This window comes from Balearica regulorum, chromosome 2, assembly GCF_011004875.1.
Source record: "Balearica regulorum gibbericeps isolate bBalReg1 chromosome 2, bBalReg1.pri, whole genome shotgun sequence".
Classification (NCBI taxonomy): domain Eukaryota; kingdom Metazoa; phylum Chordata; class Aves; order Gruiformes; family Gruidae; genus Balearica; species Balearica regulorum.
In genome coordinates, this window is record NC_046185.1 from 152,434,663 (window position 1) to 152,458,176 (window position 23,514).

A 23,514-nucleotide genomic window follows, 5' to 3' on the forward strand; every position below is an offset into this window, starting at 1 on the left:
GAGGAATCTCAAGTGAATGAATTGCATTTGCTGAATTAGTCTATTTTTTGTGCGCGTTTACTCTGGTATTTTCCTTTCCATTCCCTTCCACTTCAGGGATGTTGCTCATGTCCTTAATTCTTTCAAGTATCTTCTTTGCTACAGAAGATCTCTAACTGCTGACCAGTGTGCTCCTGCAGTGCGTGTGCTCTGCAGAGGTGACTTTGAATGCCACAGACCAGTGAGCACAGGTCTGTCAGCCTGCCCTACTGAGATTCAAAAATGCTTTGAGCCAAGCCACAGAAACAGCAGGTAGCGCTGCCCAAGCAAACACAATTTTACACTGTAGGTACATCAACATGTGATATATTTTAAGCCAACAGTTTCAGTTCTTGAAGAAAATGCTTACTTCTATACGAACAGAACATAAAGGTCTTGCTTTCATTTTCTGTTTTCATTTTCACTTGTAAACCAATTATACCGTTTGTTGTACATTAAGCCTGTGACATGGCAAATATTTTCCAAATGGTTGCAAGATTTTTTTTACCTCATTGAGATGGGCAATACTGTACCAACTCTGGCAATCAGCTCTGTGTCCACCAGACAGAAATGAGCTTCTGCAGCTATCTAAGTCTGCCAGCTTTCCTGTCCACTTTGGGCAGCCATTTCTGAGGACTCTGGGTAGAATTTATTTCACCTTACAGTAGTTACTCTGAGCTAGTTATTCTTCAGTAGTCTAGGGAGAGAGATAGAGGCACCTTGAAAGAATGATTTATCCTGGTGATCTGTCTAATGGTGGGATGTATTTTTGCTGGAGGTATCTCCCTCCCCATAAGCCACGGGAAAAGCCCAGATATCCAATTTATAGGAGACATTCAGCTTTTGGAAGGATGAATTAGGTGAAATTAGGTGTTCTTTCTGCACTTGCTTGCTATTTTTCTCATAATCAATTTCTAAATGACACTTGCTTATCACTCCTGCTCATGCCTTGCACTTCCAGCTACCTGGCAACTCTGCAGCAAATACACTGTGTTTATTTCCTACACACGTGCCAATGCTGCTTTTTGCTACATGTTCCCTCCAGGTCATAATTAATACTGTGCAGCACTTCTTTTGCCAGGAAGAAGTCTCTTTGGTGGATCACTCGTTCTCAGCTGTTTAAAATGGCATTATTAAGCTCAGTTTTGAATTGCCAGATGAAGACAGAAAATTGCAAAGGAAAGACAGGCAGGAAAATTTTAGACATTAACAGTGATCTTCTGAAATTTAAATTGGGAATGCAGTTATAAGGGTGGATGGGAAAGGTGTAATGTTGGGGAAAAAGATTAAATTTAGCTTGTAAATTTGGCTTCTGGCTCTAACTTTCATGTGTGCGTGGTACAGTTACTAGACACCTATGCTTGGGACTTGAAACTTGGCTGATTGTTGCATCCACATGGTGTAAAATGGCACAGTAGGACTTTGATCTAATGCTGTGACCTAATCTTGCAGGAAGGACAACTCTGGCCCTTACCCCCTAGGTCTGGGTGAGCTAGTGATTTTTGTGGGTGAACATGCAGCAAGTTCGGAGAGTTCAAAAGTGAGGGATGCTGCTCTTGCAGACAGATCCAACAAAGACAGGCGCTTGGCAAATAGAACCAATTCCTGCCTCTCTTATCTTTGACATGCTGCCACAGCTTTACAAACAGCTTTCAAAGGAAACATGTTGCAGTCAGGCCAAAGTAGCAGTATGTGCTTCCACTGGTTTTGGCTCACCAGGGTGCTGAAGTGGTTGTGCACGTAAGCACAGAGGATGCCGGGCACTCCCAGAGGAGCACGTACTTTGTGCGCATCAAAGGCAGCTGAAACCCAGGAGCCGGCCCACAAAGCATGTGTTCCTGCTGTTTACGGCCTGCAAAAAGGCAACGAAGCACTCCCGGACGACTGAGGTACAGATGTGGGAGCTCTGGTTCATGAGAGAGGACTCCAGAACCAGTCTTTCAGATAGCAGCTACAGAGATGTTTAAAGTCTGATTTACTGCAAATTGGCTGGTTGTTGTTTAGTTGTTGCGTGTGATCAAAATGGGTCATCCCTGCCAAGGGAGGCAAATGCAATTCTGTCAAACAGCATCGAAGTGCTTCCTTTTCTAAGTGGAAACAATTGCTTCTCTTCACTTCGCAGACTCCTCAAGTTCCTGAGGTGGCACTGACACAGTTCACAGATCAAGCATGCCAGTGCTGCTAATATTAAAGAAATAACTGGAAGAAAATGTAGGAATAGGGTTTTTTCCCACAGTAAAATTTCCAATTCCACTACAAAGAAATATGCAATAATGTTACCATCTGTGTCACTTTATTCAGGCCAGATCCACATTACAGCTAGAACAGTGTTCCCATGCTGAAACACTGCATCATTATTAGCAATTACCAACATAGCTCCATTATTAGCAATGGGATGTCTACAGCCAGTTCGCATCGTCTGTGCTGCTTTTATTTATTTTGGAGAAACAATGAGCATAAAATGTCTCTGCTGGACTCTGACATGGTGTGTACAAAGGCAGATGTCTGTTGCAATCTAGGGGGCGGACAGGGAGGAGGTGATGGAGGCAACTGCTCAGTCGCTGAAAGTTACTTTCATCAGTGTTTCCTTTGGCAAAGACTGTTCAGAAAATGCTAGTGGAGAGGGGGGAGGGAGACAAAGAGGAGGGGGAAAGAGGGAGACAAAAACCGCCAAAGATGAAAAGTATTTTTCTTACTGTGGTCGGTTCAGAAGCTTTTTTGACAGATAATTGCTAATTATTTGAGAGAGATGGGCATTTTTCTGCAGATAACTGTCTCTCCTGCCTTAAAACCCTGTAGAGTTAGACTGGAATAGCCTTTAACACCCTCTTTAAAAAACCCTAAAAACCAGCAGACAGCAAACGGTCTATTTAACACCTGGGAAAAGTAGATACACTGCAAGAAAATATTAATCTCTGTTCAAAACCAGAAGATTCAAGAACATATTTGTACAGTGCCTTTTAACTTAGACACCAATTCAGTTTTCTGGCTACTGGGTCAGGATGCTTAAATGGCTGTGTCAAACACAGGGTGATGCACGAGTGAAGTCCCTGGCTCAATGACTAGGGTCTGAGATCTGCTCTAACGTCTGAGCACACAGTTGTGACTGCTTCTCTTCAGAATTCACCAAGAATGCACATTAAAAGAGGCTGCAGGGTAAAAAACTACAGCTGCCTGACAGACAGGCAGCAGTCTCATTTTACAGAACTCTTGTCTGTACTCCGCTGAAATAAAAACAACAGGCTGATTCATAACTTCCAAATTATCCATGCAAGAGAAGTGGATTTTCCCCTGCTATAATGAGAGTGTAGGAGCCTCCATCCTCAGCGCCGTGCTGGGGAAATGGACCACAATCTGCCCCATTGCTGCAGCCGATCCAGACCATACGCACTAAAACAGGCTTTACTCGCTCATTAAGAGCTTTTTCATTGCATACATCTGATATGGTCCTTAACAGAAAGATTATTTTTGATCCTTTTCTCCAGGTCTCAGTCTTGGGCCAGATACTCTGTGAGGGTTTGCCATGCTGGCTGTGGCCATGACTGCCATGGATTCAGGGGGATGGATGCACAGTGGTGGGTCACCAGAACGGGGTGGAAACTGTCAGACACCTGTAGCCTTGGTGAGCTTTGGGCAAAACTTACCTCCACCTGGACCAAAGCTGGCTATTTTGGTCCTAAGTCCTGCCTGCCCTGAGCCCTGATACTGGGGCAGCTCACACTCATGCTCGTTCTTTAAAAAGGTCTTTTCTGGGCTTAGATGAGGTAGAGGATCATGACCCAGTGGGGCCCTGTGACCACCATGTAGGGACTTGCTTATGGCCCTACCACGCCTCAGCCCTCCTCCTACGGTGGGTCAAGTGTACATGACATTTCCATGTATTTTAAAATGGAAAAACAGAAGGGAGCCTTCTTTTCAAGAAAAGCATGCAATATAAAATTTTAGGATGATTAAGGAGAGCTGGTGAGAAATTAGTATTTACTTGAGCAGAAAGGCTGGGACAGGCCTTGAAATAAAGGTTCTGAAACATCCTAACTAGGTCTTTCTTTGGTTTTATGGAAATATTTGGTTTTACATGGATTGCTTCATTTTAGCTTTTGTGTCATAAAAAATGCAATTCCTTTGAGTAGTAAGTTGGACGAGATGATTTCCTGAGGTTCCTTCCAAACCAAATGATCTTATGATAGAATGAAGCAAATTTAATACAGCTCAGTAAAATTTTATTTTCATATAAGAATCAAAGAAAAATAATCAAATTTAAAAGGTGCTTCAACATTTTATCATCAATAATTGAACAAAATTAATGCCAAAAATTGAATTGAATGCTGACACTCTGCTTTCTGGGAGAAGAGAAGTGGACAGTTTGATTTTAAGCCATTCCATGGCAAATGTCCTCAGAGCCAGAAAATGGAGTTTGCCTGTTTATATACTACATGTTCACAAGAAAACTTCCTAATATGATTTAAATTAGTTTTTCCAATGAAAAATATTTTTTCTATGAAAGTCTTCAACTAGTAGCAAACTGTGTTGCATTTTTCAGTGCAGTTCCCACACAAGCAAAACCCACCAGCTGTCTAAGAAACACTTTCGCTGATGCAGGGACTGAACTCATCTGGAAAATTCTTGTAATACTTTTCTGGCAAAAGCTATATAAGATCATCCTTTACTAAAAACGCATTTTCCCTCCAGGTTCCTTAGTGGCAATACAGCAAAAAAGGTGTTCCTTGGGATACAATAAATAAGCATGTGCACGCGTATATGTGCAGATGTGTGAGATTTCTCCAGCACAGGAACATACAGTTGAGGTTACAGAAGTGACAGTTCCATTATAATCCCATTTTCACGTGCTTGGAGCTTTCTGAGCTGTATTATTTTGTCACAGAGGTTTACATTTGGCCCCTAGCTCATAGGTGATATTTTCTTGAGGTTTCACAAAATCTATTAATCCATTTTTGAGTTACCAGAGGGTAAAGAAATGCTTTTCCTGCCTCTTAGATTCTTGTAGCCCTGTTATGGCATTGATTTTTACACAGAACTCTCTGCAGAGTTTAATAGCAATCAGCAGCATGATGTGCCTTAATGACTTCCTCTGTGCGATCAAAAAATGGCTAAACTTGACAAGTTGAAACCTTCCAAGGGGCCAGTGCTCACTGAGTAATAGCTCCAAGGTCAGTTTGGGATTATTATTTTAAAGTAATAACAGAATAAAGACATTAAAATTTCCTTGAGTTTATAAAAATGTTTTGAAAATTAGTTTTGTACTCAGAAGAGCCCCTGTGTTTAGTGCTGTACAGCCACTTCTCAGCTTCTCTGCACATCGGATTAGACCCACTGTAGCTATTGTAACTGCAGCAGAGAAGGATCCAAACCGTAAAGGAATTACAAAGCAGTCAGTCACAACTTCATTGACTTCACTAGAAACATGCAGACGTAAAAATGGCATAGTTAGGTGGAGGATGGGACCCTTAATGTCAATGTTAGCTATTTTGCACAGTATTTTTGTGTAGTATTTGAAAGAGAACAATCCCTGTATGAAAACATAAGCCTGCACAACATGTAAAGGAACATGGCATAAGAAAGTTCTGTGTCAGTTCACCTCGTTTATCTCCAGCACGCCAGCCAGGGGATAGCAGTGGGACAGTGCAAGGGTCCTGCAATGTGATCTTTGTCCCAAATATGCCAGCAATTTGCAGATCAGGGTCTTCCTGTGCCAAAACTCAGCTCCTTGTGTTTAATGGCTTTCAATCAATTTTCTTCTCATTGGTGTAAGCTGGCTTTGAAGCCAAGCAAACATTTAGCCTCCATAACAATAGGGCTCCTAATGCTATTTTATGTGCACTCAGAGAAAAGGGTGGTAAACTCAGAGGTTGTGTTTTGTTGTGGTTTGGTTTGTTTGTTTGTTTGTTTTTTTTTTTCTGTGATGAATTTTGCTTTCTGAAAGTTTTGATCATGCAGTGAGGGGTGAAGAAATGTAGCCAAGCAGTTAAATCAACATAAATACTTCCATTTCCTCTTGATTCTATTTCTCTTCTATAAGCCTGTCGTTTGAGTGGGAGTTTCAGGGTTGTGACTGAGAACAGAAACAGCATCAGGAAGTTGGGACTTTAGCAAGAATCCAACATGGTCAGCTCAAGTTTTTTATCATGAGTATCATGAAATTTGGTCACAAGTTTTAAAGCGTCAGCTGCTGATATCATCATACTGCCAAACTTCTCATTTAAGACAGAGGAATTCTCTGGCTATTATTATCACAGAGGAAATTCCCAAAAATATGCTAGATTGAAAATGAAAAAGAAATCAACAGTACTTTTTGAGACACAAGGATTTTTAAAAAGTTTCACAAATTTTTGAGGCCTCACTAAAGATGTCTAAAACTTGGAATGGACAATATTGAGAAAGAAAACTACTGTGTTTTGCTCAGGAAACTGTGAGCTTCCACATCACCTATAGAGAGAAGATAGGGAAGGACGAGGCATCAGGTGGAACAAGCAAACCACAAAATAACCTGAAATGTTCTGAAAAGAGATTAAGAAACAAGGTAGGTGACCTAACACAGTACTTCATGCATTACATGTACTCTAAGAACAGAAAATTGGGGTTTTTTTTTTAGTATTTCCTCATTGTTTTAGCAGTAGAAATGCATTTGAAAACTCATGGGCCTCTTTGCTCCCCTACACACACTGTATCCACAGCGAGGAAAGTAATGTCCAAACTGAGACAAATTCTATGATACACACTGGTACCAGAAAAGTGCTCTTCAGAAATGTTTTTTCTGGAGCCTAAAATATTTTTTTTTTTCATTCCAAGCAAGATTGGGAAGAAATTTTGCCATTGACTTGAAGGAAGCCAGAATTTCCCCTATGTGCAAGGATGGGGAATGCTCCCCCCATAGCAGACAGAGCAGGGCCAAAATCTTTGTGTCATCTGCTTCCACCCAATAACAGCTTTATAGAAGTAAGTTAAGAATGAATAACTTAACAGCTGCCCAAGGCGGCTCTAAAGTGCTGCTTTCCCTCGCTGCACATGAGAAGACAGCCATTAGCGTTGCTGCTGCTAGGTTCACTACTCCTTGGGGGACGCTGCGTTTGCAGAATGGCCGGGTTTTGTACTGGCAATATGCACACATTTGAAATTGCTTGCATTTGGATGCTGTTTGGTGCTGAGTTTTGAGTTAGTGCCGTGTCTGTTATAGATTCTTCTCATCAGGGATAATGTGTCTCTTGTGAGCATGAGTCTTATTCTTTATTTTTGTTTGGATAACACTTCTCTCTGAAAGTCAAAAGATTGCCACATGCATTTTTGCACAGCAGTATATTGTCAAAAAAAAAAAAAAATTAACAGCGAGAAGATGAACAAATGCAAAACAATGGCAAATAACTATTACACTGCACTACATTTCCACCCAGCAGTCTGTAAGTACTTCACAAACACTAATTAGCGCATCCTCAGATATTTGCAAACCAGAGAAATATTATCCTCTCTAAGGAAACTGAGGCACAAAGATAATGACTGACTGTCTGGCCCAAGATCAAGCAGTATGAGAGTGTTAACACTGTAAACAGCCACAGCGCCTACACCTAATCCTGTCTACTTTAAAGCTCTTGTAGTGGAAAGAAAGTTTTGTACACATGACAGAGGACTTCGGTCTTTATTTCACCTCCTTTTAAGAAACTCCTACCCATTCTTCATGAGTATCATCGAAGTCTGATCTTGCTGAATGGCAAAACTTTAACTGACTTCACTCTGAGTTAATGTTGTTTCAGCTACATTACTGGCCTTTCTTCTGAGAATTTCTAGGGAACTGTAGAAATGTAAAGTCAGCTCCTTACTCAGCTGATAGAAATCACTGGTGCTCCACTAACTTCACTAGAACGACCTTTGGACAAATTAAGAACATGGCCCATGAAAAACAGCTTCCTTTCTTTACATATTTAAATCAAAGTTATCTGGCATCTTTCAGATGAGAAAGAGCTGAAGCTGGGACATGGCAAGGATGGATATATTTTCCTTTCTATGCTCAGCACATGGGGACATGAAAAAGTTACCCAGTGATCAGATGTTTATTTTCAGAGCACTCTGAGTTTGATTTCAGAGAATCAGCTGAGATGTGGTTACACCTATGAGCATGTTTTTACTTTGCAATGTTGGGCACGGGGGGAGGAATAACTAAGAAAAGGGTTAAACTACCTTGCATGTCATATGGAATATCATGGGGTGAGAGTGTGCATACGGGCAATTTCCATGGAGTAAGCGAGGTGCCTGAAGGTCACACGACAGTAATTTATCTAGCTGCCTAGGGAGGCAAGTTCAAAAAAAACCTTCCTGGAAAGCCTAAGTTACAGCAGGCAGAGGAACTGCTTAGCTTAGACACTTTGCCTAAGCTTTTGTTCAAAGAGTAAAAGCTGGGAGAAAATGGGTGTGTTAGTAAGTCCCCCAATATGCACACACACACACACACATGTATATGTGTGTGTGTGTATGTATATATATGTGTCTATATTGCAATTTGCAACTTGCAGTCAGTAAGGCAATCTAATTGTTGCTAACAAATCTAGCTAATACAGTACCCAAAAACCTCTACTAGCATTTCTGACTAGTTATGTAACACAGACGTAGGTCTATACATTGTTTTTACAGACTCTTTAGCTATACCAGTTTAGAAACTGTTATAGATAAAGCAGTAGAGTCCCTGCTACAAACTGCTGACACTAGCAAGGTTTATTTCTGCAAAAGTACTGACATAAGACATCTTTATACTAGAATATGTGTATTCCCCAGTGCATGCTGAATTGTTTAACCATACACAAACAAAACCTTAATTGAGATCACTAAATCAGTACAAAGATCAGTGTATGAAGACTAGGCTTTAGAAGACAAAGATTCAAGTCTCAAGGAATACACAGGTACTGTTAATTAAAAAGTGTAAAAATGTACGAAGTAAAAATGTAAGAAGCAGCAGAAGGACCCTAATTGCCTGGGAAATGTGAGACTGGCTCTTGGTAGTAAGTTTTAAGTTTAGTTTTGGGGAGAGCTATTTGTGTGGGAAAGGCTGAAGGGCACTGGTTTCTTGAATAATGACATGCTATGGTGGGAAGAATGAGAAGCAATTTGGGCACTATTAGTTACACTGTTCAAGAGTAATAAGGAACTTGAAAATGATGTCAGAGAAATGAGATAAAGAGGACTATTATGCTGTTTGAAGGCCATCATCTAGTATAGCTGTGGAGGATAAATGAAAATGGAAACCAGTGAGGAACATAATACGATATGCTTATGGTATTTTGTGTTTGAGCTATTAGCAGGTGCAACACTATTGGCATCAGTGGAGCTGTCTTCACTTGCTTCGCAGCTCAATGTGGTCCTGTATCTATTTTATATACCTACATTATATAGTGTATGTGCTATTGAAACACAACAGAAAACTTTCGAAATGCATTCGAACCTTAGAGTATACAGAGTGGTTAAAATGCATACCTGTTTTAACTGCTTGCCATCTGAAATACAAGGAGATGAACCTAAATTGTCTGCTGCAAATGCATGTAAAGAAGTTTTGGATTTAAGCCCAGATATGAATATACAAATAGATAAAGTTTATAGAATCGTGACACAAAGTCTCAGGGGTTTTGTGGGAATGTCAAAAAACACTCAGCATTCAGAACATATGCCTGCCATGTTAATACATCTTATGCCTCTGCCTCCAAAACAGATTATGGAGATGGCTGTGAAACAGAAAAAAGAGCTTTTATTTAAAAGCTACCTTTGCATATTTTTCCAGACTTAACTAAAGCTACTCAAATAAAACGACAGCCTAGGATTTCCTCTAAGAAGGGTTTTTAGCATGAGGGATGCAAGGCTCCCATTTTGCATCTGGCAAAGTGGAGTGATCACTATGGAAATAGACAGTGCAGCCTACGTTTCTGCATGGTGATCAAGCTAAAGCTTTTCTAAATTGCTGATCTGCTTCCCTTGTTACAGATGAATACATCAGAGGAAAGTTGGTGGAAGTTGTCTGGTTTAATGACAGATTGGCACAAGATCCTACAAGGTGAACTTTGATTTTTACCCATGCACTCTAGCAACTTGTCCCAAACCTTCACTACTACGAGCGAAGATTCTGGAGAAGAAATGATAACTTATTTATGTGATTTATGAATTGAGGAGACAAAAAAGAATTAAGCTGAATTTTCTACTGTATTGTAAATTCCTCTGCAAGCATCTGAAAGCCATTGTTATGAAAAGTAATTATTAATTTGTGTAGTGCCATAAATGTAAGTCCCAGCTATTAGCCCTGCACAAGTGAGTCTGTTGTTTTCATTGACTTCAGTGGGACTGTTTATGTGAATAAGATGAGTAAAACTTTGGCTGTGAGGGTGCATTTCTCAAAGCTTGAGGCAGAATAATCACACGGGTGCAAACAGACCTCTCTATTTTCCTCTAGGTTACCAACTTTCAATTTAAGAAGGAGTGTTGTAAAACAAAAACCAAACAAAAAGAAAAAAAGAAAAAAGACTATCAGTATCTTCTTTTACAACATGAAAAGCAGAGGGGCACAGCCCCAGCACAGGGCTGAGCTGCGAGGGCAGCGTGTGGCCCCCCTGCAGTGGGGTGCTGCAACCCCTCTCCCCCCCCGCCCCAGCACTGACGGGCTGTGTCTTCACATGGGGGCAACGCAGCAGCCCATGGTGCAAATATGCAGTGGAGTCCAAGCTGCTGGGAGTGTGAGGAAGGGATTAAGCCAGGCTCTCATTCAGTGTGAGGCTTGGCCCATCTGTATTTAGGGGAGGCATGGGGCATGTGGCCACTGCAGTTCCACATAAGTGTGGAAGGCAGCAGACAACCGCCCAGTTTCTCCTGTACAACAGCTGGTTATTGTGCTTCTGGGAAATATAGTTATATACATAAATATAGTTTCTTCTGGAAGAAATCACCACGTCAAATGGGTGTCTCTTCCACATATGGAGATATTTTCTCAATGGTCCTTTTGAGCCATCCAAATTCTTCATTTTATAGCATTACGTAAAATACTTGTAATGCCATTAACATGCAAGATGAATCTAAATATGCACAATCCTTTTCTGTTTAAATGAATTATTATAAAGCTCACACAGTTCACAACCAGCTTTGTGGATCACAAAATTTCACAGTACCTTATGTGTGAGAAACAATCAGAAATTTGATTTTTTGAGGTTACGTTTTTAAAAACCTTTGATATTGCCCATGAAAATCAATTTCCTCCATGGAAGTTCAGGACTTGGGAAGGGGGTTATTCTCACATTTTTGTGAATTTCTACAGAAAAGCAAATGACCTATGCTCCCAAAAAGTTGGCAGGTGACTTATTAAACTTCTCTCAAATCTCCTTCAGGAAGTTCATTAAAACTCTATTTGGAAATGGCCAGGTGCTCGCTTCCCACAGTGCAAGAGGGAAATCTGTCACCCTGTTTAAAAAATTGTTTGGTTACTTGGGATAAAGAAATAATCATTATACCAAGCTGTGTGGTTTTGTGATGGAAAACTGTGGCCTGGTGAGAAAAGTGCCAAGGTCAATGCAATGAAAGACCCACAGTGAACTCAGACCTGATTTCAGAAGTCAGTGGTGGATGGAGGCCAGGAGAACAAAGTCTTTTCTGTGGTTCACTTGAAAACACTTTTTAAGATTCTGGATAAAAATAACTCTCTAGCTTGAGAGGGTTTTTAGCTTGAAAAATATCATTGGAAAAGATTTTTATATGCTTTATGAGGATCACTAAGGCTGACAAAATTACCTTGTTTGACACTGGATCCTGACCTAAATACTACGGCCAAGTCAACTAACAGGAAAATAGTAGGGCTAAGCCTTTTTCATTCTTTATTCTGCCAAACCACTGCCTCTTGCAATCAGGATTGATTACAAACACCCAATTAAGAGGCATTTGGAACATGATCTGAACACTAATCCTGTCTCTTTTTCTCTTTATACCTAATTATCAGCCTTAAGATGGGTATTAGTGCTTTAATTAGTAGATTTACTTTAGGAACTTCTACATAAACTAAGAAATCTACACTATATGCATAAATGTGTGTATAAATGCACAGTCTTAAGGATGTGCATGTAACACATATGCCTATGTGCAAGTAGTTCTGTGTGATATATAAGTCTAGACGTATACATGTGAGTGCATGTATACCCTGTTTTCAGACATAATTTCATTCTTTGGAAATACTACAAAAGAAAATAATTGAATTTGGTTTTACATCAGCTGTATAAAAATCTCTATATCATAATTATCAAATTATGATCCAATGTTATAGCTTGCAATAAGCTATAATTAAGAAACTAATTTTGAGCAACACATAGGTTTTTGTTTTAATTACGTTAGCACAGGAGAGGGAGGTGGAGACAAGAGCAGGGTGGGGTTGAGTTAAAACATACTGAGCGCTTCATGGGGCTAATGCTAACGACTCTGGGTTTCAATTTAGAAAGGACTCAGCCTTCTATTCTGAATTTGTCTATCTCTGTCCACAGAAAGGATGAAGGATTAGGCTCAGGGGAATCCATATTCGACCCTCAATTTTTTTCCTGTCTGAAGGGTATCTGGTTGTAGCACATCAAGACAGAACTCCCCCCACAGTTCACTTAACTGTCTGGATTAATAGAAACACCTGCATATGATTGTTATCATAATTTCAACATGCTACTGTACAGAGACCCAAGCCAAGAGTCTACCGGGCCAGGAATGCACCCATACACATGGAGTGTAAAACCAGGCTCTGCATCCAACACCTCAGCCCAAGTGCAGGCCAGCACAGACTCTCCAGCTATGACCAGGCAGTTTGGTCATGGTTTCCCTAATACCTTTTCCTGAGAAAACTCAAACCCAAACTGCTACTCTAAAAGAAAGAATTGTTAAACAGTTTGACAATAGAGACTTTCACAAGAGTGAACTGTTTGAATAAACAACAAAAGAGTTGGTTTATTACACTGTGTAATCAGAAAAACAATATAATTTCCAACTTCTTTCAACTCTTATTTAGTCTCAATGCACAATAAAATAACAGCATTATCTTTAGATACATGTGTCTAATACTTGTGTGCAAATACATGCTGAATCCTGTACCAAAGAGCACATACTTGTATATACTTTCATGATCCAGAACCTTTAACTTCAGAAAAAGTATTATTTTTGTGAGTGTCTGTGTGGTAATGTGCTCCATGTCTACTGCAACAAGTGTTTTTTTCTTCCCTGGTGCTGTGCGGGCTCTGGGCTGACTCCTTCCCTTGGCAGGGTTTACTGTAGCCTTCCAGAGGCATGGAATAGCGGCAGCCAGCAGCAGGGCTGCCTGGAGCCAGCAGCGTGCTCCCTGGGAAAGCCTGTCCCACGCTTTATGTACAGAAATGCTCTCGCGGTGCACACAGAAACATCAGATACCACGTGTTCCCCAAATCCACTGCAACGGCTCATCCTAAGATATGCCAAAAATACTTGTTTCTTGTTTTGGGGACAGAATGAAGGATAGTCCCCTTCATCCCTTCAGTACTCCCAAATAATCCCTCAGGAACCCCAAACAGCTTTTGAGGGACAGAATTTTGAGGGACACAAGGGGGTGGAGATGCCGCCCCTTCGGCCCAGGTACAGCCTTCCCAAAAGCCTGGCGCCGATGCCCAGAGGAGCAGGGCCAGGCCAGTAAAACCATATTTCTGTTTGAAAGAACAGAAGTCCTTGGCTCCTTCAGACTTCTCTGCTCAACCATGGGCAAATATGGCCCCTGCCTCTCACAGGCCTGAATTAATCTGCTCCTTTGCTAGCTGTGCTGCTTACCTCCTGCTGTCAGCTGCAGTCACCTCACCGCCTGCCACGCTCAACAGTGGCGGAGGGAGAGGGAATTAGGAAGCTCTGACTGACATTTGCCATCAAAACAACTGATATGGTCATAAACCAGTCCTACAGGGCCTGCGCTGCACCCTTCCTACAGCCTTAGAGAGTAACAGGAGACAGCTCCATGGAGGTGGAGGGCAAAGTTCCCATTGCCTTCAACAACAACGGGGCTGCACTGGGCTCAGACCCTCCATTACACCTGACGTGCAGCTTGTGGGAGCAGCCAGAAAGCGGCTATCGTGCAGCCATTGACAGGATCCTTCTGTCAGGCAAGGCTTGACGGGCAGCCCAGCGATGACCTTTACAGTTGGTCCTCCTCCAGACGGGTAGCGAGGACACGAGCACCGCTGCACTGCCATGGCAGCTCAGCACCCTCCGGGGCTCCTCTTACTCCCATCGGCTCAACCCAAAGGGCTCAAACCGCCTCTGCATGAGAGAAACATGAGGCACAAAGTCTGCACAAAGCAGATCTTGCTGCATGGAAGAATAGGAGCCAGGATTTAGACAAAAGCAAATGAAAGCTTAAACTTTGCAGAAACTAAAGAAAGGCTGAGCCGTGGCTTGCCTTGCTCCTGTTTATTTTACCAGTCTCAGTTTGTTATACCTACAGATTTATAGCATAAATCCATTGACATTATTTAGAAATAAAATGGATGGATGAATTTCTAACGTCATTAAGGTCTATAGGAGTTCCGTGGGGCTATAGTTTCACTCTGTATGCTTTCTTCCATATTCAAGGATCTGGAGGAGCTGTTTTCTTCTATATAAACAAACATAGGTATTTTTTGCTCTGTATTCTAGAACTGACTGCAATTTCTATACAGCTCTAATCTCATCAGTGTAACTAATCCCTGGTATATGCAATATAAAGAACAATTATCTATGACATCTCTCCTTCTACAACTTGAATGTTTCCAAAATGGGCATTTTTTTTCCATCCCAAGTGATTTGACAGCATTGTGCATACACTCTATAATTGTCAAGCAAGGATGGTATTTACTCTCTATATCTAAATGATGGCCAATAAAGAAATTTTGCTGTGTGATATATCTATGAAAACCTTGTGAAACAATACAGTCAAGTCTGGCAACAAAGTCAATAATTTGTCAGTAAGGAAACCACTATTGGGCTTTCTCTACCCAACCCTCCACCTTTCTTAAGCCCTTTTCTTCTGAAGCTTCACATTCATTTTCTTAATGTTTTTAACCTAGTGTCTGTGAAATTTTTATTGCTCCCTAGATAATGACATCTGATCTGAATGTAACCACACACCTCTTTGCTCAGCAACATTTGTCACAAACCATTATAAATTATCATGCTGATAGTGTGCATTGCTGGGAAACCGGAAAAGTTCCATAAATTCAAGGTACTGTATCAGTGACATTCTTGTTTATTATCTAGGTATAAAGTTTTACTAGATTCAAGATGGCTACATTTACACAGTAGGATACTTCAGCAACACGAGACTTGTACAGCTTGCACGAAGTGCTGAAAAGCATTTACCACATGCAACAAACACTGGAGCATTTTAACTAATATGTAGCCATATGTTTTGTCTCCTCTATTCACTTTAACTGTGTTCCTGACTCCAAAAATGCACGGCTATTATTTGGGCTTGCTTGAGAAAAGGCAAAACGGCAAACAGAAACTAGTTTTCGCTTAAAGTACAACCATCATTTCTGGTTTTTGGCCTCCTGAAGAGGAGGCATAACACTCATTAAAGTTAAAAGTTAAAAAGAGACTGTGTATTTTTTCATTATGTCCTTGATAACAATCTGTGGTTGACATGATTCTATACTTCCCGTCGAGCCCCAGTATTTCCATTATGCTGGTTCAGTAGTTCTGGCTAGAAGATTTTTTTTATTAGATGAACCTAGCTTGTGTGAACATATTTTTAATTATTTGCGTATCTTTATTCTTCAAAACTGTGAAAGTTGAGTCCTTTGGAATGCCTCCAGAGAAACAGGAATTTTCACCATGTTTGCTTGAAATTTAAAACAACTCAAATGGTTCTGATCATCAGAAAATCATACATATATGAATTCTATTAGGAGTCATTTGAGAAATACTTCTTCATTAAAGCATAGCATAATAAGTAGGTAAATCAAGGGCATATTTTGAAAATGAATTCCAAACCCTAACATACAAAGAGACTAACTGGGAACAGCTTCAGTACAGCTAATGCTTAAATTTGCTGCTTTTGATTCTCCTCAGAGAATCAACCTTTCACCAGTTTTACATTTCAATACATCTAGTCCTCTATATAGAGTAATATTTAAAAAAAGTTAGATAAGGTCTCTTAATTTTCTTGTTGGCACTACAGAACAAGAAGGTAACCTTTCCAAAGTCACATTCTTTCCCTCCCTGGGCTCAGAGGGTCCTTGTTATTAAAGTTGTTTTCAATGCTAACTAAGGTCTAAGATGCAATGAACAGCATTATAAAGAGGATTTTGGGAGCTAGGCCAGCAAGCTAATCTTCTCCTCTAGTCTACTCTAATTGTATGGGGCATTTTTCGTTCCCAGACATGAATTCCCCTATCTCCCATTTTCTATCTGCATTTCATATTTAAGTGCTTATTAATTTCCAGTGCTAAACCTTTCAATAAACTAGAGTGTAACCTAAATTGCACATTTCTAGATTGCGGACCAAGTTGCTAATAAACTAAGTATATTAGGAAATCAAAATGTACTTAGTTGCAAAACTAAAAAAATCTTGTGATATGTTTTATTGCATTAATCTCCTGTTGTGCCCAATATTTGGTACAAGGAATTTGAATTTTGTAAGTAGACACTGAAATTTCAAACCACAGATATTGTTGACAAATTCCTGTTGCTGAAATAATTTTCTATTATTCTGGTCCTAAGGGATTTTTTTGGCACAAATACAATCCCTCTCCAGTTAAAAAGAGCAGTTTTAAATATAAGGGAAGTAGCAGATGAGTAATTTAGCGTAGCCTAGAAGATTAGCATATCAGCATAGACCAAATGACGGTAAAGTCATCATCGCACACTGCAACGACAATGCAAACAACCCTGTTTAGAGACTTCCTTCCACCCACTACCATCTCATTACTGCACTGGGCCCCCTTTCAGAGAAAGAAATAGTGCAGGAGTGAGAGTGGACAATGAATATTGAGAAGGGAGCAACGAAGGGAGGGAGTCAATCCCTTCTCTGGACCCAGTTCAGCTCAGTCTAGCACTGTTTAGTACAACACTACGCCACAAAGATTACTTGTTCTTCAAATAATTGTATGCTGTACACCACTTTAGGGCTGTCAAAGACCATGTTGGTTTTACAGCGTTGGAAAAACATGTATTCTAGCAAGGAACAAAAAGGGTTTGACACTGAAATATGCTTGATTTAATTTCCTAATCTCTATCTAAGAGACAAAGAGAGGCAGACAAACATTTTAAAGCATTAGCACTGTCCCACAGAACAAAAGCAAAACCTGTGTCAAGAAGACACAGGGAAGTGAATCATTGCCTGAGTACAACAAATTAAAAATTAAAGAATGGGAAGTCAGCGTGTGAACATATGGTGTGAATATGAGCTGCAGCTCCAACACCACAGTAAAAACTCATTTTAATGAAAAGACAGTTTAGTTTTATGAGCATAGGGTTTTCCTGCATTATCACTCAAGTATGGTACTGAAATGCTGATATATAAGAGATTACAAAAAAAAAAAAAAAAAAAAACCCAACAAAAAAGCAACTAAGCACCATACTGCATCATTAAAGAACTTCATTTTAAGAGAAATCAATAATTGTGATCTAACTAATCAATTTATTAGATAGTAGGAACAAAGATGTGCATGGTAAAAATTAAGTGCTCGAGTACACTTGCTCTCTAAGTCCAATACTCCAGCCTCATGATCTGTTACAACCACTCCTGATGATGCTGAGCTTCATTTTACAGGACCAAATCCTGTAAAATCTCGAATACTCCCATGAAATGCCAAACACCAATGGCTATTGAGTTCAATCTCTTTCTGACATGCAGAGAACAACCTTGACTGGTAGCATTAATGAACAGTAACTCTCTTTTGCAGTTGTCAGAAGGGGATGAAAAAACCATGATACTGAAGAAATTTTAAAATAATGAATCACTAAAATATTTTCTTCATGAAACAAGTAGCCTGAATTTAGAGGGCATGTTGAAGAGGGGAGTGATCTGACCATGTGTTGCCTTGTGCAAGCTATGTGATTTACAGATTTGGGGAAGGTGGGGAACGGCTTCAGAGAGCCTCTGACTCCCCCTCTTACTCTAATAGATGGTCAAAGGGGAGGCAAGCACAGGGGAGCAAAGGGAGCCTCAGCTATCCCCTTCCTCCTCCCAGGGCACTACTGCGGAGCGGGAGGAGGGGAAAGAAGAGCTACTGGCTATAAATCAGCAGCAAAGGGAGAAAGAGGGATGTATGACTATCAGTCCTGCAGTCCACTGCCCCTTAATGACTGAGAGTAAATGCCAGACTAACTCTGAGTTAAGAGGATTCGGCAATTTATAAATTGCCTGTTCCTGCCATAGGCTGTTTGTAGCTGTGAGGATACACAATGAAAGGCAACTATTTTTAAAAACTCTAGAGACTTAGAGAAGCAAGCAGGCCAACAAACACGCAACGGTGCCTTAGCCTAATCGCACCCCCATAACGCGCATCATCAAGATCATCCACTTGCCTCTCCCATCAGGCTGGCAGAATTCAAACATACTTTATAAAGCTCAAAAACTTGCAAAGATCTTTTTAGACTTCCTCCCACCCCACCCCAAAGGATGCTCTGCTGAGGGCCTCCCGCATCTTGCCGCAGCAAACACCGCCCGCAGCCCCTGGGCAGGGCGCGGAGCCCCGCGGAGCTCAGCGCGGCGGGGGGGATCCGGGTGCGCAGGGCGGCGGCAGCAGAGGGCCGGCAGGTGGCGCCGTGGTGCTCCGGAGCGCGGCGCGCGCACTTACTTGCAGTCGCGGTCCTCCAGGTCGAAGTGGGGGTTGAAATTGATGAGGATCCTCTGGTAGGGCTCCGGGGCCTGGATCAGCCACTCGCATTTTTGGCTGGGGTGGTAGGACTGGGGGTAGCCGGGAGAGGTGAGGTACCCGGGGTTCAAAATTTTGATCGTGTCGCCGCACTTATCTGCGGGGGAAGCAAATCGATTGGCTTTTTTCAGTCTCCCCCCGCGGCAAGCACCCGGCTTCAGCCCGCAGGAGTGAACCAGCCGACGGCTGTGGGAATGCTGGGGTGGGGTGAGGGTGCAGCCTTCTTCAAGCAAACTTTTGCTGCAGCCTTATGCCTTTAACACAAAGGCATCTCTGCAACATTTTACTGAAGGGAAGAGGCCTGCTGCTCCATGCCCATCCTTAAGTTCAGCGGTTAGAGAGGCAGCAGGTAGCAGAAGATAAACAGTGTCCTTTTAAAAAGCCCTCCACTCAGAGCAAACAGTGCCCCTTACAGTGTTAAAACCTTGCATCCTCACAACAGCGTTAATGTTGGCTCAGAAGGGTATCTGAGACACAATTGTCTCCAAAAAGTATAATCTTTTTAAGTATGAAGTTTTAAGGAAAGCTGGGAGGAGAGCTAAAAGGATACCATTTGACCCCCTGCCCAGCTATGGGATAAGCCTGGTCTGTGTCGCTGACCACTGGGATTGTCTTGGTGGATCCAAGCTCATTTGCAGCATACCCTCCCTTTGTTTTATCAGTCCATAAATCTAGGCAGGTTGAAACTATCTGTGCTCTTCAAACCAGGCTAGCAGAGAACAAAGTGGTTTTAGTGAAGCAGAAGTCATCCACTATTTATTCCTTCAAGGAAGTTTGTTCATGCTTGGAGACTGCATCAAAGTAATGGAGCAGAACAACATCCTTTCCTCTTCCCTCCGTCCCTTCCTCCCCCCCAGCAACAACAAAGATTTATTTCTAATAGCAAAATAGTTGCAAAAGTTTCCAGAATCACCAAGTGTGACTGTAATATGTGGTATGCTGCATCTTGCCCCTTTGGCCAGCATTGTCAGGGTTGCATTTTAAGGCTTACAGGAAAAATAAAAAGGGACAAGAAATCCAACCTACATGGTCACTCACTTTACTGTCCAGTGCAGGTTTGTGTTACCACTTTTTTACTACTATGGATTTCTTTCTATAGACCTTCAGGGAGGAAAAACTTTCTCCACACATTGATTGTTTAATTTTGAGCAACAAAATATGACAGTAAACTACAGACAGGAAGAATGTCCACACTAAAAAGTGAGACTATATATCACTACATCCCAATAATGGTATGTACAGGCTGCAGTGCTGTATTTAATACATTCCCTGTGAAAGCAAAATGGCATTCCTTGCTCTCAGCATGAATTTATAAATCTACAGGATTTTATTGTAGGAAAAACAGGTCAAATGGAAATGAATGAGGAAATGCACATCAAAAATGCATAAAGCTACACTCTTTGTAGAAATTATTTGCCATTTATTAGGAGGGAAGGGGATAATACGTACTCAATTTTATGGTCAAACCCCAGATATTGCTAAGCATGTTGCTGGGAAAGGCTATCTTATTATTTATTTCCTCTTTGCCTTTGCAAAACAGGCTGTTTTCCTCTGACCAGAACAAAAGGCGTTGCAGCTCAAAGCTCAAAAGCTGTCACTGGTGATCTTGCTAATCCGCTGTCTGGGGCTCTCAGGGAATCTTGCCTTTTCCTCCCTGTGTAAGCACACTCGGAAAGTGATCCTGTCTCATTAAGCCCACTCCAGCCCTGCAAACAACATGGCAGAGTCTGGCATCTGTTAAATGCCTGAAATAAAGCAGTGCTGCTTCTAGTCACTTGACAGAGTCACTTCAGAGGACGCTGAGGTGGACCCACTACCACCAGCGCTCCTTAATCTGCGACTTCTGGGAAAGTGACAGTGTAATAAGATAATGCGGTCTGCTAGACTCCCTGGCTCTGTGCAATCTCTCTCACACTTGATTAAGAAGAGTAGTTTCTAATGACTTTGGACCATTAGTTCTAAATAAGGTTAATGAATTAATTTAGTGGATACTAGTACCGCATGTAGGTGATGGTGGCATTAGTAGGGCTGGTAGGTTATGGAGGAGGTTAATAGCCTCGGTGACTCCAGCAGGGCCACCACATTAACTGCCCATGGTGGAGGCTTCTTCCCAGCAACCCGCCCTACTCCCCTTCTTTTAATGGGGAGAAATGATCAACAAGAGCACTGGGTACCTCCCTCCCACCCCTCAGAGGGTGCAGGACTAGGGGCAGTCCTGGTTTATGTGGGAGCCAGGGAAGTGGCTGCCTGCTCCTCTCACCTAGTTTGGGGGGGTGAGCAAAGTGCACCTCTTGGAGCATCCCCAAACTGGGCTTGGTGCACGCCTCTAGCGCCTTTGCTCCTGTGCCACAGCGCTGGAGGAGGCAGCTTGTTCTGATTAAATTAAGCACTGTCCTCAAAACATATTGGAGAAAGAGATTAACTTCCATCATAAAACATGCGATTTTAATATTCTCTCTTCCACGACACTCCACTTGCGGTCCCTTATTAAAACAATATACCAGCATAAGTGGAGGGTGCTCTCTTCTTTTAATTACTTTGATTGAAAACTCAGTCAGGCAAAAGTAAATATTTGATAATTAGTTAATAATAATTGTTCAGGATTTGTCGGTAAAGGAAAACTCGCACGAGCCGTTTCATGTGCGAGAGCTAAACGTCAAGCAGTCCCACAATTAGACCGTCTTTAAAAATGCATCATGCAGTGAAATATTCACGGTGCCCTGGCATTGTTCGGGGAAGGAGGAGCACGCTGCTTTTAATTAGTTGTGTTTTCAAGGGCTGCCTGACAGTACACTAGCTACATCAGTCATTTGTTATGGGATTTCTCTCTTGGAAGGGAGTCTTGAGCTTTCACAGAGAAGCTCAGCTTCTCTCTTGGCACTGTGCAAGTTACACGTAAACTGCAGACTTGGGAAAGGGGTAGTCTAGAGAGCTCTCCAATTGAGGACTACCCTCAGGTACACACACAGCTAGTAAAAGGCACGATAATCTGAAATTACACTTTGGAAAAAGAAACGGGGGGGAGAGAAAGCCTTCCTTTAAAGTGTTCATTATCTTTCAGATATCGAAAACGAGACTCATTTAATTGCCTACGGGAGGAAACAGTATTAAGATAATTAGCTGTCCTGATCTAGTGAGAACGAGCAGCCTGCTTTATACAACAACCCAAAAGAGCGGAAAATAAAGTCGGAAGGCCATGCCAGGGCGGGCAAGGACCGCGCCGCCTCCTTCCTCCGGCGGAAAGTTCCCCCCAGCCGGGCTCAGGTCGGTGCCGGCCCCGCCGCCCGCCCCCGGCTCTAGCCGCCCCGCAGCCCAGCCCCGCAGCCGCCTGCCCAGGCTGAGACCCTGCGTGCCCCGTGACACTTACCGCTTCGCAGAGCCCTGGCGAGGGTGAAGGTGAGGGCTGCACAGTGCAGGAGAAGTCCCCAATCCATTTTCCCTTCCGAGAGCAGGGAAAGGAGGAAAAAAAAAAAAAAAAAGGAAAAAAAGAAAAAAAAAAGCCCTCCACGCACAACTCTTCCTAGGTCTTAAATCCTCCAGCCGGCGTCAGGAGCAGAAAGCACAGTCCGCAAGGGCAGTCCCGGGCACAGAGGGAGGCTGGCTTCTTTCTGTGCCTTAAGTCGCCCGCATCCTGTCATTTAGCTCCGGCTCCCTTCCCCTTTCCCCACACTTGTTCCTTCTCCGGGCGCCGCTGCCCCTGCCATTCCCAGGGAGACTAGAAAGCCAAATGAAAACGAGGGGGGAAAAAAAACAACAAAACAACAAACACACAAACAAGACAGACAAAAATCCTGGCGGCTGCTGGCACCTCGGGAGAGCTCTGCCGGGGCGGGCTCCGGGAGACGGGGCGGGGGTGCTCTGCGGAGAGAAGGAAGGGAAAGCGGCCGTGAGCGGGGACCAGCCGGGCGTCGGAGTTTGGCAAACTGCGTCCCCTCCCTCCTGCCCCGCTCTCCCGCGGTCGCGGCTCCCGCGGGGCCGGCAGCCCCGGGGCGGCGATGCCCGGCGGTGCCCAGCACTGCCCGGCCGGAGCGGCGGTGCCCGGCGCCCAGCACTCACCTGCCCCGGCGGGAGGCGAGCGAGCGCGCTGCCGCCGCAGGGACTCCCGGCCGGCCGGGGAAGGGGGAAGCGCCCGGGCGGCTCCTGCTCGCAGCCTGAGGAAGAGGAGCGCAACTCAGCGGCAATAAGAGAGGCCGAGGAGCCGCCGTCTCCCAAGCCCCAGTCCCCTCCCCCTCCCCGCCCTCCTCCTCCTCCTCCTCCTCCTCCTCAGCCCCCCAAGACATTGGCAGCGCGGAAGAACCAACAAACAAACACGGCAAGCCCCAGCCCTGACACCCAGCCGAGGCAGAAGCTGGCTCGGGGGGACGCGGAGGGGGAAAGGGGGGACGAGAGGCGGCCTTCCCCGCCACGGCAGGTAGAGCCCATCCAGGCGGAGGCACCCACCTGCACCCCGCCGCCCCCGCGGGCTCCTGCCCGGCCCCGCGCAGCCCTGCCTGGCCCTGCCGTCCCCTGCCCGGCCCTGCCGCCCCCCGTCGCCGCGGCCCCACACGCAGACGCGCAGACACAAGCATCGGCCCCCCAAACGCTCTCTTTCTGCTTCGTGCAAGCGTGCAGCCAAGCA

General features: G+C 43.1%; 1 protein-coding gene across 4 annotated transcripts in view; it reads right to left on the reverse strand.

The window, feature by feature from the left end:
* NRP1 (neuropilin 1) overlaps window positions 1–23,131 on the reverse strand; it is a 114,512-nt gene extending 91,381 nt beyond the window's left edge. For 3 of the 4 annotated variants that reach the window (XM_075746528.1, XM_075746526.1, XM_075746524.1), the window contains exons 1-3: window positions 22,953–23,110; window positions 22,264–22,754; window positions 18,819–18,993 (exon numbers count right to left, since the gene is read on the reverse strand). In XM_075746528.1, the coding sequence (XP_075602643.1) occupies window positions 18,819–18,993; window positions 22,264–22,330 (242 nt within the window). In that variant the 5' untranslated portion in view covers window positions 22,331–22,754; window positions 22,953–23,110. Of the gene's footprint in view, window positions 1–18,818; window positions 18,994–22,263; window positions 22,755–22,952 lie in introns of all 4 variants that reach the window. The other variant, XM_075746525.1, reaches the window with a different exon arrangement.
* Between the last annotated feature and the right edge of the window lie 383 nt (window positions 23,132–23,514).